Source organism: Leptopilina boulardi, unplaced genomic scaffold (assembly GCF_019393585.1).
Source record: "Leptopilina boulardi isolate dan_hultmark-lab unplaced genomic scaffold, ZJU_Lbou_2.1 LbouV2_278, whole genome shotgun sequence".
NCBI lineage: Eukaryota > Metazoa > Arthropoda > Insecta > Hymenoptera > Figitidae > Leptopilina > Leptopilina boulardi.
In genome coordinates, this window is record NW_026137838.1 from 4,803,410 (window position 1) to 4,816,508 (window position 13,099).

General features: G+C 22.4%; 1 protein-coding gene across 6 annotated transcripts in view; it reads left to right on the top strand.

Moving 5' to 3' along the window:
* LOC127281875 (polypyrimidine tract-binding protein 2) overlaps positions 1-13,099 on the top strand; it is a 492,268-nt gene that overhangs the window by 465,053 nt on the left and 14,116 nt on the right. For all 6 annotated transcript variants that reach the window (XM_051305847.1, XM_051305850.1, XM_051305845.1 and 3 more), the window contains 2 exons: positions 5,012-5,063; positions 7,056-7,114. In XM_051305847.1, the coding sequence (XP_051161804.1) occupies positions 5,012-5,063; positions 7,056-7,114 (111 nt within the window). The remainder of the gene's footprint in view (positions 1-5,011; positions 5,064-7,055; positions 7,115-13,099) is intronic.

The window sequence follows — 13,099 nt, forward strand, 5'->3', positions numbered from 1 at the left end:
CAAATACAATTTATTTAATTCAAATAAAAATTATTTGGTTCAAATACAATTTATTTAATTCAAATAAAAATTATTTGGTTCAAATAAATATTTATTTGATAATACTCAAGTAATCGAGTATTTGAATCAAATAAATTTTTTTTTCAGTTTACTATTTAGTGACTATTATACAATTACTATAAATTATTATTATTGTTATTATTATTATTATTATTATTATTATTATTATTATTATTATTATTATTATTCGAACTAATTTATTTACTAAAAAAATAAAATTAAAACTTAGAATTACAAAAAAAAATCCAATTTACAATGTAGTGTGGTAAATTTTTGTTATTTAGAAATAAGTAGTTTATCATTCGAATCATTGTCGCGTGGCAGCAGGTGGAAAATTACATTAGTGTTATATATAGAGAGAGAGAGAGAGAGAGAATTATATAGGAAACATTATTCTACAACAAGAGTGAGAGAGAGAAGAGTAAAGGGAAACTTGGGTTATGTCAAGGATTCGATGATAATTGAACACGCGTATTAATAACCAACATCAATCAATAACCTCGCGTTTCTCCCAGGTACGCATACCTATAATTTGTCCCCCCCCCCCTCCTAGACACACTTGGGACCAATACTCGTTGGGCTTCTGGCCAACAGACCACGTTCCATTTTAATGAATAATCTCTTCTTTTATCCCCTCCCAAATTTTCATATTTGAAATTTTTAATTCTCATTCTTTTTATTTATTTGAAAATAATAAAAATGTATTTCTAAAAAAATAATAAAACAAAGAAAAAACAAAAAAATTCTATTCCAATGTTTATTAAAAATTAAATTTCACCCTATGGAAATAATATACAAAAGAATAAAAATAATAAAATGTACACTGAAAAAAAAATTTATTTGATTCAAATACAGGTGTATTTGGTTATTATCAAATAAATATTTACTTGGATCAAATATTTCTTATTTGAATCAAATAAATGGTATTTGCTTCAAATACTGAAATATTTGATTCAAATATTATATATTTTATTCAAATAAATATTTATTTGATAATAACCAAATACACCGGTATTTGAATCAAATAAATTTTTTTTTCAGTGTAATAAATAATATTAATACAGGGAAAAAAATTTACCTGGAACAGGCAAACGTTTCACTATAATAGCAAAATTTTTACTTGTTTCAGTAAAATATTTCGCTATTTTAATGAAACCTTTCGCGCAGTTTAAGGTAAATATTTTTTTCCGTATAAATAACAAAAAAATAATAAATAGTAATAATAACTAATAATAATAAAAATAATAATGAAAATAAAATAAAAAAATTAAAATAAATAATAGTAATAAATAGTAAAAATAATAAATAGTAATAAATAATAAATAATAAATAATAAATAATAAATAATAAATAATAAATAATAAATAATAAATAAATAAATAAATAATAATTCCGCTTTGAAAAAAAAACAAAGGAAAAAAAAATATTTTTGAATATTCAAGGGAAAGTTGATTCATTCATGACATATATAGATATAAATATAAACAAAATATTGTGACTGCGCGTAAAAAAAACCCACAACATGAAGCAACTGTGAAATGATCGAACCGGAACATTAGGCGTTTCGCTTTGCTTTTCACGCGTGGTGCCAAAGAAACCATTAATCATAGAGCAGGAGAAACGTGTGATTAATGCTTCTCTTTATTCGGTCTTTCCAAAGGTCTCTCTCTCTCTCTCTCATTTTCACTGTTTTTTTTTCTTCTCAATTTTTGCCATCCTCACCTCTTACTTTTTTTTCAATGATATTCCCTTGGAAAAATCTTAAACTCTCTCTCTTTATTTTTTAATATATTTATAAATTGTTATTATTTGCACTCAAAATTTATATTTATTGTTATTTTTATATTATTATAATTATTATACTAATAATAATAATAATAATACTATTATTATTTTTAATTAATTGAATTTTTTTTTTTTAATTTTTCCTATATTATAAAAGAATTTTTCTCTCTGTGCTGATTAGAAAAATTAAATTATTGGAATTTAATTAAATAAATAAATTTTAGTTCGGGGCAAAAAAAATTTATAATGATTTCATGAATAGTCGATATATATATATGTATGGAGTTTGAGAAATTAATTATAATTTACTATCCCAATGGTATTCTCATAATGAAAACGAAACAATTGGCTGACAAATGATGGACAGTTCTCACTCAACATGTCTCGTGTGCTCTATTAAATTGTTTAGATTATATATATTAATTTGCATAAAATCAATATATATATATATATATGTATATATATATGTATTTAAACTCAATAGCAGAATAAAAAATAATTTATTTTAAAAATTATGAAAATTTTCAATTTACAAACATTTTTGTTTTTTCTATTTTATTTTCATTTTCATTGTCTCTAATATTGTTCTCCAATTCTCCAAGAGATTGTCGAAGAAAATTGAAACACTTGCTTTTATTTTGCATTACATAATTTTCTCATTGTTTTTCTCCCAATGTATATATGTGTGTATAAAATCATGAGAATTTTTTTTTTTGTTTTGTTTTTATCTTCTCGTAATTTCTTTATTATCATGAATATATTGGATATAATCTGAAGCTTGAGGAAAAATAAAGCCACTTCTTGAATACATTTCTGTGTTCTAAAACTTGAGATGTCTGAAGTGGGTAATCACATTTTATCTTGAAAAGTATATCCTTTACTTCTGTCTCAGCTATATAGAAAAAGTATTTCATTCACAAAGAAAATAAGTATTTCAATTTTTTTTTTCTTTTTTTTTTTCCTAGAAATTTCATTTAATTACTGTTCTTGTTCTGTATAGAGAAAACAAAGAAATTTAAAAACTTTTTTTTGCTAATTTTATTTCTTTTAATATAATATAATATAATATAATTATGAAACAATTTTGAGAAAAAAAATAAGAAAAATAATTTTATTTCTCAAGAATGTTTAGAAAAAAAAAAAATTATTAAAATGGTTTACTTTACTATTTTCAAATAAATATTTACTTGCAGCAAATAAATATTTACACGAGTCAGACAAATATTTACTTGTAGCAAATAAATATTTACCCGAGCCAAATAAATATTTACTTGCAAAAAAAAATATTTACCAGAGCAAAATAAATATTTACTTATAGTAAATAAATATTTACCAGAGCAAAATAAATATTTACCCGAACCAAATATATATTTGCCCGAACCAAATAAATATTTACTTGCAGAAAAAAAATATTTACCATTGCAAAATAAATATTTACTTGTAGTAAATAAATATTTACCAGAGCAAAATAAATATTTACCCGAACCAAATAAATATTTACTTGCAGAAAAAAAATATTTACCAGAGCAAAATAAATATTTACTTGTAGCAAATAAATATTTACCCGAACCAAATAAATATTTATTTGCAGAAAAAAAATATTTACCAGAGCAAAATAAATATTTACCCGAACAAAATAAATATTTACTTGCAGAAAAAAAATATTTACTAGAGCAAAATAAATATTTACCCGAACCAAATAAATATTTACTTGCAGAAAAAAAAAATTTACCAGAGCAAAATAAATATTTACCCGAACCAAATAAATATTTGCCCGAACCAAATAAATATTTACCATTGCAAAATAAATATTTACTTGTAGTAAATAAATATTTACCAGAGCAAAATAAATATTTACCCGAACCAAATATATATTTGCCCGAACCAAATAAATATTTACTTGCAGAAAAAAATATTTATTATTGCAAAATAAATATTTACTTGTAGTAAATAAATATTTATCAGAGCAAAATAAATATTTACTTGTAGCAAATAAATATTTGCTTGAACCAAATAAATATTTACTTGCAGAAAAAAAATATTTACTATTGCAAAATAAATATTTACTTGTAGTAAATAAATATTTACCAGAGGAAAATAAATATTTACTTGCAGAAAAAAAATATTTACCAGAGCAAAATAAATATTTAATTGTAACAAATAAATATTTGTTGGTTCCAAATATAATTTTTATTTCAATAATTTCTCTATTTAAAACAAATACAATTTAATTAACTCAAATAAATATTTATTTGATAAGATAAATTATTCTGAATCGGATTTTTTTCAGTTCGCAAATAATCGAGAAATGGAAAAGTTTTCTGAATATAAAAATTATTGGCGATTTTGAACACACATAATCTATAAAACAGTGTAGTTTTTTTTTTCTTTCGAACTGTCGATAGGGGGTAGAAAAAAAAAAAGAAAAAAAAATACGTGAGTTGAATGTATAAAATATTAAGTACACTTTGCGTGTTGTTGGTTTGCATGTATGTTTTTTGGTGAGTTAAGCGACGACTTATACATATTTCTGAACTGATCGCTCTTCTACCTGTGCATATAGGGGACCTGATTTCCCAAGGGTTTTACCTTCTGGCCACCAAAAAAAAAAAACAAAAATAAAAAAAAATAGAAGAAAAATTTTATTCCCCCTCGTTGAAAAGAGAATAGAACGAAAAAAATGTGTATAAATGCTAGAAAAAAAGAATTTCATATTAAAATATGTTGAAATAAAAAAAAATAAAAGTGAAAATTTTTTTTTTTCGATTCAATTTATTTATTTTATTTATAATCTGATTAGGTATTTATTTCCATTATTTATAATCTGATTATTTGTAATCTGCTATTAAATTTCAAAAAAAAATCTGAATTCTAATAATCTCCTTTTTCAATTTTGAATAAATTTTTTTTTTACACAATTGAATATAAAATAATTCAATTTTATTATCGACTATATACTATTTTGCAAAATAAATGCAATTTCGTTTATTTTTAGTATATATATGCAACTTGTGATTCTCTCATTGTTTATCAAAGCACAATAGAAACAGTTTGATTTGTTTCGAGATTTACTATATATACACACAATATTGTCCGTTATATTGTATATATCAAAATATATGTCCCATACGCTCGTTACTAATGTTAAATTAATTTTCTGTTTCAGATATTCACACGCTTCGGCAAAGTTCTGAAAATTGTTACCTTTACGAAGAACAGTGAGTATCAAATTTACAGTAATTTCAATATTAACAGATTTTTCAATTCTCTATTTACAATTGTAATATAAAATTGTATTTACAATATTATAATATAATTGTAAATTAAATTAATAAATTTTAAATTTCAATTTTCAATTAAAAATTAAAAAATTAAAATTTTTAGTTTTTAATTAAAAATTGAAAATTAATAAATTAAAATTTCAAATTAAAAATTAGAAATTAAATTATATTGTAATAAAAAATTTAATATTTTGTTTTTATAAAAAAAAAAAAAAATTGATACAAATGTGTAATAGAGAAAAAATTGTGAATCTATATATAAAATCGATTTTTTATGTTATTATAATTAGGTGGTAATTTATTGGCGTTTAATTAAAGGCATGACGTGAAGGTTCTGTTGTTGTCAGGACTATCAAAATTGTGTCCTTTGCCTGAAATCCGCTTAATCGCAAATGTCTCGCAGATTCTGACCCGAGGTGTCAAGGCACAATGGGATGTCGTCAACACACTAAGCGACTAAAGCCACTTGACCTCGAGTTCGTTGCTGCGAGACATCCCAAACCACCTTTTGGACATAATCAAGGCAACTGCCCTTTAAACGTTGTGGATTCTCTATTTTTTTGGACAATAAAAAAAAAAGAAAGAAATTATTTCACCGGAAAAGAAAATTACAAAATTACAAAAAAAAAAATTAAATTTCAAAATTACAAAATTACGAAAATATTAAATTACTAAATCTAAAAATTAGAAAATTACGAAATTATTAAATTATTAATTTACTAAATTTCTAAATTACCAAATTAACAAAAAAAATTAAATTTCAAAATTACCAAATAACAAAATTACGAAAATATTAAATTACTAAATTACTAAATTTCTAAATTACCAAATAACAAAATAACAAAAAAAATTAAATTTCAAAATTACAAAATAACAAAATTACGAAATTATTAAATTACTAAATTACACAATCTAAAAATTAGAAAATTACGAAATTATTAAACTATTAATTTACTAAATTTCTAAATTACCAAATAACAAAATTACGAAATTATTATATTATTTTAATTACTAAATTTCTAAATTACCAAATAACAAAGTTACAAAAAAAATTAAATTTCAAAATTACAAAATAACAAAATTACGAAATTATTAAATTATTAATTTACTAAATTTCTAAATTACCAAATAACAAAATTACGAAAATATTAAATTACTAAATTACTAAATTTCTAAATTACCAAATAACAAAGTTACAAAAAAAATTAAATTTCAAAATTACAAAATAACAAAATTACGAAATTATTAAATTATTAATTTACTAAATTTCTAAATTACCAAATAACAAAATTACGAAAATATTAAATTACTAAATTACTAAATCTAAAAATTAGAAAATTACGAAATTATTAAATTATTAATTTACTAAATTTCTAAATTACCAAATAACAAAATTACGAAAATATTAAATTACTAAATTACTAAATCTAAAAATTAGAAAATTACGAAATTATTAAATTATTAATTTACTAAATTTCTAAATTACCAAATAACAAAATTACGAAAATATTAAATTACTAAATTACTAAATCTAAAAATTAGAAAATTACGAAATTATTAAATTATTAATTTACTAAATTTCTAAATTACCAAATTACCAAATTAACAAATTAGAAATTACTAATTACCAAATTAAAATTCCGAGTAAAACATAACAGTTTTATTTTTATTTTTCGAGTTCATATTTTTCGCGATAAAATCCGAAAGGAAAATAAATGGATTTAGAAGATAAAAAAAAAGGAAAAGAGAACTAATCTTGTAAATGAGAAGTTGAAGTGGTAAAGTAGAAAATGTTATTCTCAGGTGCATTCTCTAATGCTTATTACTCACATTGATGTGTGTGTTTAAGGAGAGAATTATGGTCCATCAAGGACGAAATATGATGAAACATAACAGAATTTTTATCAGAATTTTTCTCTTCTATTCCAGGTTCGTACCAAGCGCTCATACAATATCCGGACATGCTTTCGGCACAGGCTGCTAAATTCGTAAGTATCTCTTTTCCACTTTTTCGTACAAAAAAAAAAATTTATTTTTTTCTCTCTCCTTACTGTGTATTAGTTAAAGTTCCAGTTTGCCTGAAAATTTTTCACCTCCAGATAATGATTTATCTAATTTTTATATTTTGTGTTTATTTTTCCTTTTTTTTGGGATTAATTTTTCAAAATTTAAAAATTAAATTAAATAAAAAAAAAATTAAATCTTTAATTGAATCGTAAAATAATTTAAAATTTTAATTTTCATATTTAACATTTAAAAACACATTATTATTATTAGTTCTACATTTACATTTTGTTTCCATTGCAATACATTTTCTTTCAATTGTCCCTCTGACAATTTGAAGAAATCAAGCGAAAACTTTTATACAAAAGACAATTGTCCGTTTGAAGTTTAAATTAAAGAATAAATTGCTTTAAAAAAAAAAAGTCCATTATTTTTCCGCTTCTTCGTGTAAGTTAAATAACAAAGAAAAATAGTTTTTTTTTAAAAAAAGAGAATTGTTTATTTTTCTTCTATATATTTTTTTTTCTCCAACTCTATAATGGTTTTTTTTATTATTAAATTTATGTTAAATTATAAATTTGAAATTTTTATAATTTAAAAATTTTATTCTATAATTTTTATTAATTTTTTTATTAAACGAAATTAAAGAAAAAAAAAATTCTTTTTTAATTAGTCAATGAGGATGAGAAAAAAAAGGCTATCGATTAACATTCCTGTTTTTTGCGTCTTTTTTTTTCGTTTGGCTAAATTCAGAGGAGAAAAAGTCAATTACGTAGAGAGTTGGTTGTATCAGAAAGGCCTTTCAACGGGCGACTTTCTCTCTCTCTTTCTCTCTCCTTCCCCCCTTGAAAAAGGGCCTGGGGGGGTTATTCCTTTGTTGAATCTGCCGTATACAAACTACACACTATCGGCCTCATTTCCTTTGCAATTCCCATACGATGCGGTGAAAATGTAAAAGCAAAACTGACGAACACAGCCAACCACCGTAAGCGGATAAATTTCACAAAATACGTAATCTCCCAAACGGCAAATTTCGTTACAAAGGGAAAGACGTAAATTCATGCAGAAAATACTATCCCTCTCTCTCTCTCTCTCTCTCTCTCTTTCTCTTCAACCCTTAGTTAATAAAAAAAAAAATTTATTTTTTATTATTTACTTCTCTGTTATGAAAAAAAAAATTTTCAAACCTCTTTGAATTGTGTTAAATGCAAAATTTTCTCAATATAAAAAAAAGGGATCGATAATTTTAATTATAAATTATACGCGCGTCAAATTTTAATTGAAAGTTTGTATTTAACTAAATATCGAAAATAAATAAACACTTGCAATAATTTATAATTATATAATAGGTAAAATAAAAATAAAATTTAAAAATAAAATGCATGGTCTGTCCTTCTGTCCTAACTTGAAGTTAGCCTTTTCTGATTTCACGTGTTTTTTTTTTAATAGTAATCTTATGACATGTCAAATTTTGACAATTCTTTTTCTCATTTTTGCCAAAGTTATATAATTGTGTTTCCTTTCCGAATAAGTTTCTTTAAAATTCCAAATTCGAAAATTCAATTCACAAAGCTGAAGTACACAACGTTTACCGAAGAAATTTTTTTTGAAAGTTGTATATTGATTCAAAAATTGTACAAAAAATTTATGATGAGAAAAAAGATGCGCCAGAAAATTTCGTATAAGATAGTAATTTGAAAAAAATTTATTTTTAAAAATTAATTTTTAAGATACCAGGGGCCAACGAATACCGAATTAAATATTAATTATAAAAACACAGGCCTCGAATCAACTTAAAGACACAAAAAAAGTCGTTTTACTCGATTTATATTCCAAAAAAAAACTGGATTTGTTTTTTATTTTAACAAAAATATTTTACAGATTTTTAAATAAAAAAAATTTTTTTTTAATAATAATCCTTTTCGAAGGGTTAAAGTTGAAATTTTTAGAAATAATTAAATTTCAAAAGATATTGTTAATTTTCAAATAATTATTAAAATTTTACAAAACTAAAAATAATTTATCAAACAATTTTTAGAAAACTTTTTTTAAATTTAATTGAATTATCAAAGATTTAAAATTGAGATTTTTGAAATTAATTGAAACTTTAAGTGTTTTGTAATTAAAATTTTAGATGATTTCACTAAAAATTTATTAGAAAATCCGGACAAAATTTACAATAATTTGAAAATCATTTTTAATTGAAAAATGGTTTCAGATAGTTGAATTTTCAAAGAATATTATTAAAATAGTTAAAAATAATTGAATTTCCTTAGAGTTATAATTGAAATTATTAAATGTCAAAAAAAAATTTCGATGGAAAATTTTAGAAATAATTAAATTTTAGATGCTATTAAATTCAAATTATTGAAAATTCAAATTTTTGAGAATAATTAAATTTTATTTGATTTTAAATTGAAAATTTTTGGGAAATAATTGAATTTTAATTAAAATTTTGAAAATAATTGAATATTAGTTAATTTTAAAACCACAATTTTAACAAAATAATTGAATTTTAGTTTATTTTGAATTGAATACTTGGAAAATAATTGAATTTTAGTTTATTTTGAATTAAATACTTGGAAAATAATTGAATTTTAGTTTATTTTGAATTGAATACTTGGAAAACAATTGAATTTTAGTTGATTTTGAATTGAAATTTATGAAACTAATTAAATTGAAAATGAAAATTTTTAAAACAATTGAATTTTAGTTGATTTAGGATTGAAAATTTTGAAAATAATTAAATTTCAGTTGAAATTTGGAAAATAATTGAATTGTAGTTTATTGTGAATTGAAATTTTTGAAAATAATTGAATTTTAATTGACTTTGAATTGAAAATTTTGAAAATAATTGAATTTTAGTTTATTTTGAATTGAAAATTTTGAAAATAATTGATTTTCAATTGAAATTTTGGAAAATAATTGAATTTTTGTTAATTTTGGATTGAAATTTTTGAAAATAATTGAATTTTAGTTGATTTAGAATTGAAATTTGAATAGAAATTTTGGAAAATAATTAAATTTTATTTCATTTTAAATTGAAAACTTGGTAAATAATTAAATTTTAAATTGAAAATTTTGGATAATTATTGGATTTTTAATTGATTTTGAATTAAAATTTCGGATAATAATTGAATTTTAGTTTATTTTGAATTGAAATTTTTAAAAAATAATTCAATTTTATTGTGATATTTTTTTTTTTAAATTATAAACAATTGTTAAATTTCATAAAAATTTAATTGAAAAATAATTTTGATATAATTGAATTTGTGATGTATTTTGATTAAAATTATTAAAAATAATTAATTTAATGAAGAATCATTTTAGTTGAAAATTTGTTAAATAATTGAATTGAAGAAGATCTGAAGAAGATCTACATTTTATACTAAAAAAATGTCTTTTATTTACATTTTTTTTCAAATGTAAAAAAAAAATCGAAAAATTTTTATTAAATAATTAAATTTTTTCAAAAACTCAATTTTTTTGCGAATAGAAAATTTTAACGTAGGGTCAACTTGGGTAAATCCGAACGCTTTTAGTAAGTTTCAACAATAACATAAGTTTTTTCTTTTAAAAGACAATACTTCCGGTATTCTGGTGCATGAAGTTGTTACTTTACTTCCATAGAACAATTTTATGGGGTAGAAAAAATTTTTGATAAATTACAATCGCAGGAAACTTAGCGTTCGTATTTACCTCGATACTTTGCAACTTTCCTAAAATATGGGGGTAAATACGAACGCCACTGTATTTCAGAAAAATCTTAGGGAAAATAAATTTAAAGTATTGCAATTGTTAAACTTATATAAAAACTCAAAAAAAATACGATAATAAACCTATTATGTAATAATGATTCATATATAAATACATAAATCAAACAGGTTAAAAATTAAAATGCATTACACAAATAAAACCTTCAATAACTTTATCAAATCATAACGGATTTTTGCAAAACTTGGTACAGAAAGTATTTTGGAGTGATTGAATGTAAATACAAAAATAAAAGTCAAATTTTTTAAATTCAAAATGGCGTACTTTCCTAAAACTTATTTTTAAAAATGATCAAATTTGCTAACCCTGAAACCCCCCGAGTAACAATTTTCGAGCGAATCCAATGAATTTTTTAATTCTCGTCCGCCATTTTGAATTTTGAAAAACTGACTTCAAATTGGTAATTAGCGACCCCAAAAACCGTAGAATACCAAATTTTATTAAGATCCTGAAAAACTTTTTTCAACAAACCATTTGGCAAAAAAATTGAAACACTCCTTCGAGAGAACAGAGATTAAGTTTCTGCTTATTAATTACTAACGAGGATACGTATAGAAAGAAAAACTTTTTTCTATGTACTTTTATAATGTTAAAATAATAGTGTAATCAAATAAAAACAATTTTGTGTGGCTTTGATGTAAAAAAAAATTATTAAAAATACCGTTCGGATTTACCCCAGTTTTCCAATTTTCTTGGGTAAATACGAACGGTCTGATATTATTAATAAAATTTTACAGAAGGCAAAAATCAAATATAGTTTCTGTTCTAGTATTCATAACAAACAATTATAAATAATAAAATGAATTTTTAGCTTCTTTTTCTTCAAATACGAGACAAAATACTGAAAGAGTGTCATCTTTGATTTTCAATCTTTTTTGCAATACTTGTTATCTTTGTTTATGCTGTTGCTAATTAACAAACAAAAAATGGGATAATACTTAAAATCTCTTCAAGAGGATCTGAGGTAAAAATTCTCATATCGAACTTATTTTTAAAAATTTTAATTAAGCTGAAATAATTAGCGTTCGGATTTACCCCCCGTTCGGATTTACCCCGACTGACCCTACAGTTAATGAAGAGGATTTTTCAAAGAACAACACAATTTTGTCTAATATTCATAAAACACACTTTTCACAATTTTTTTTTTTTTTAAATACAGTAATAAATCTTGCGCATCTGTTTTGAAATCCCCTGAACGTATACATATTGTGAAAAAGCCTTTTTTGCCGCTGTTCATCAATCATTCACCATAAAAAAAAATCCAGGGCATTTAATATATACATATCTTTATCGAAGCGAATTATAATCCATAATTTTTGTTATTTTCCTCACACACACAATGTTTGTCATTTCATTAAAAATTCATTACTTTATTAAACAAACATTAGAATAATATATTTTCAAATTTTTATTTTCCATTATATTTTTAATTACCATTTTTTTTTTTTTGCATTAAAATTTTTATTTATCATTTTTTTTTTGATTATTTATAATTTATGGATATTGTAAAATTTTTGTATATATATAAAATTTCGTTGTTAATATAATTGCAAATATTAAAAGCCATGATTATAATTAAACAATATTACATTTTACACAAATATTCATAAAATATTTTATGACAGTCGATGCAGAGTAACACATAAAACTAACGATTACGCAAGTTAATGAAATAATAAATTGTTCCTAAAAGGTACGTAAAACCTTGAAATAATTTCATTTTGTGAAAATTGAGTTTTAGAATGTGTTTTTGTATTTTTAAAAAAAAAATTTCGAAGTTTTGTAATTCGAAATTTGATTTCGAATTTGAAAAAATTATTTATTAAATGAATCTGAGAATTTTTTTTCCAAAGTTTTGAAAAATGTAAACTCGATTTTTGTAGTTTTTTTTTTTTTTTTTTTTTTGTGATTGTGTTTAGAGTAATAAATGAAATTCATTCGTGTATGCAAACAAGTCGTTGGGTTTGAAGTGAATCTAGAGGGAGAGAGAGAGAGAACCTATTTACTTACGCATAACAAAACGAAACAGAGCATATAAGTCAAACAAACTCTGCCATCGAGTTAAACCACCGCCATTGTGTGGCGGCCGTTACTAGATTATTAATGAAAACCAAATAGCGCGAACTGGCATTTGGTCGCTGCGTGCACCTGTGGTTTCTAGTTTTCCTCTCGTTGTTGCTCGTAAACCGATTGTA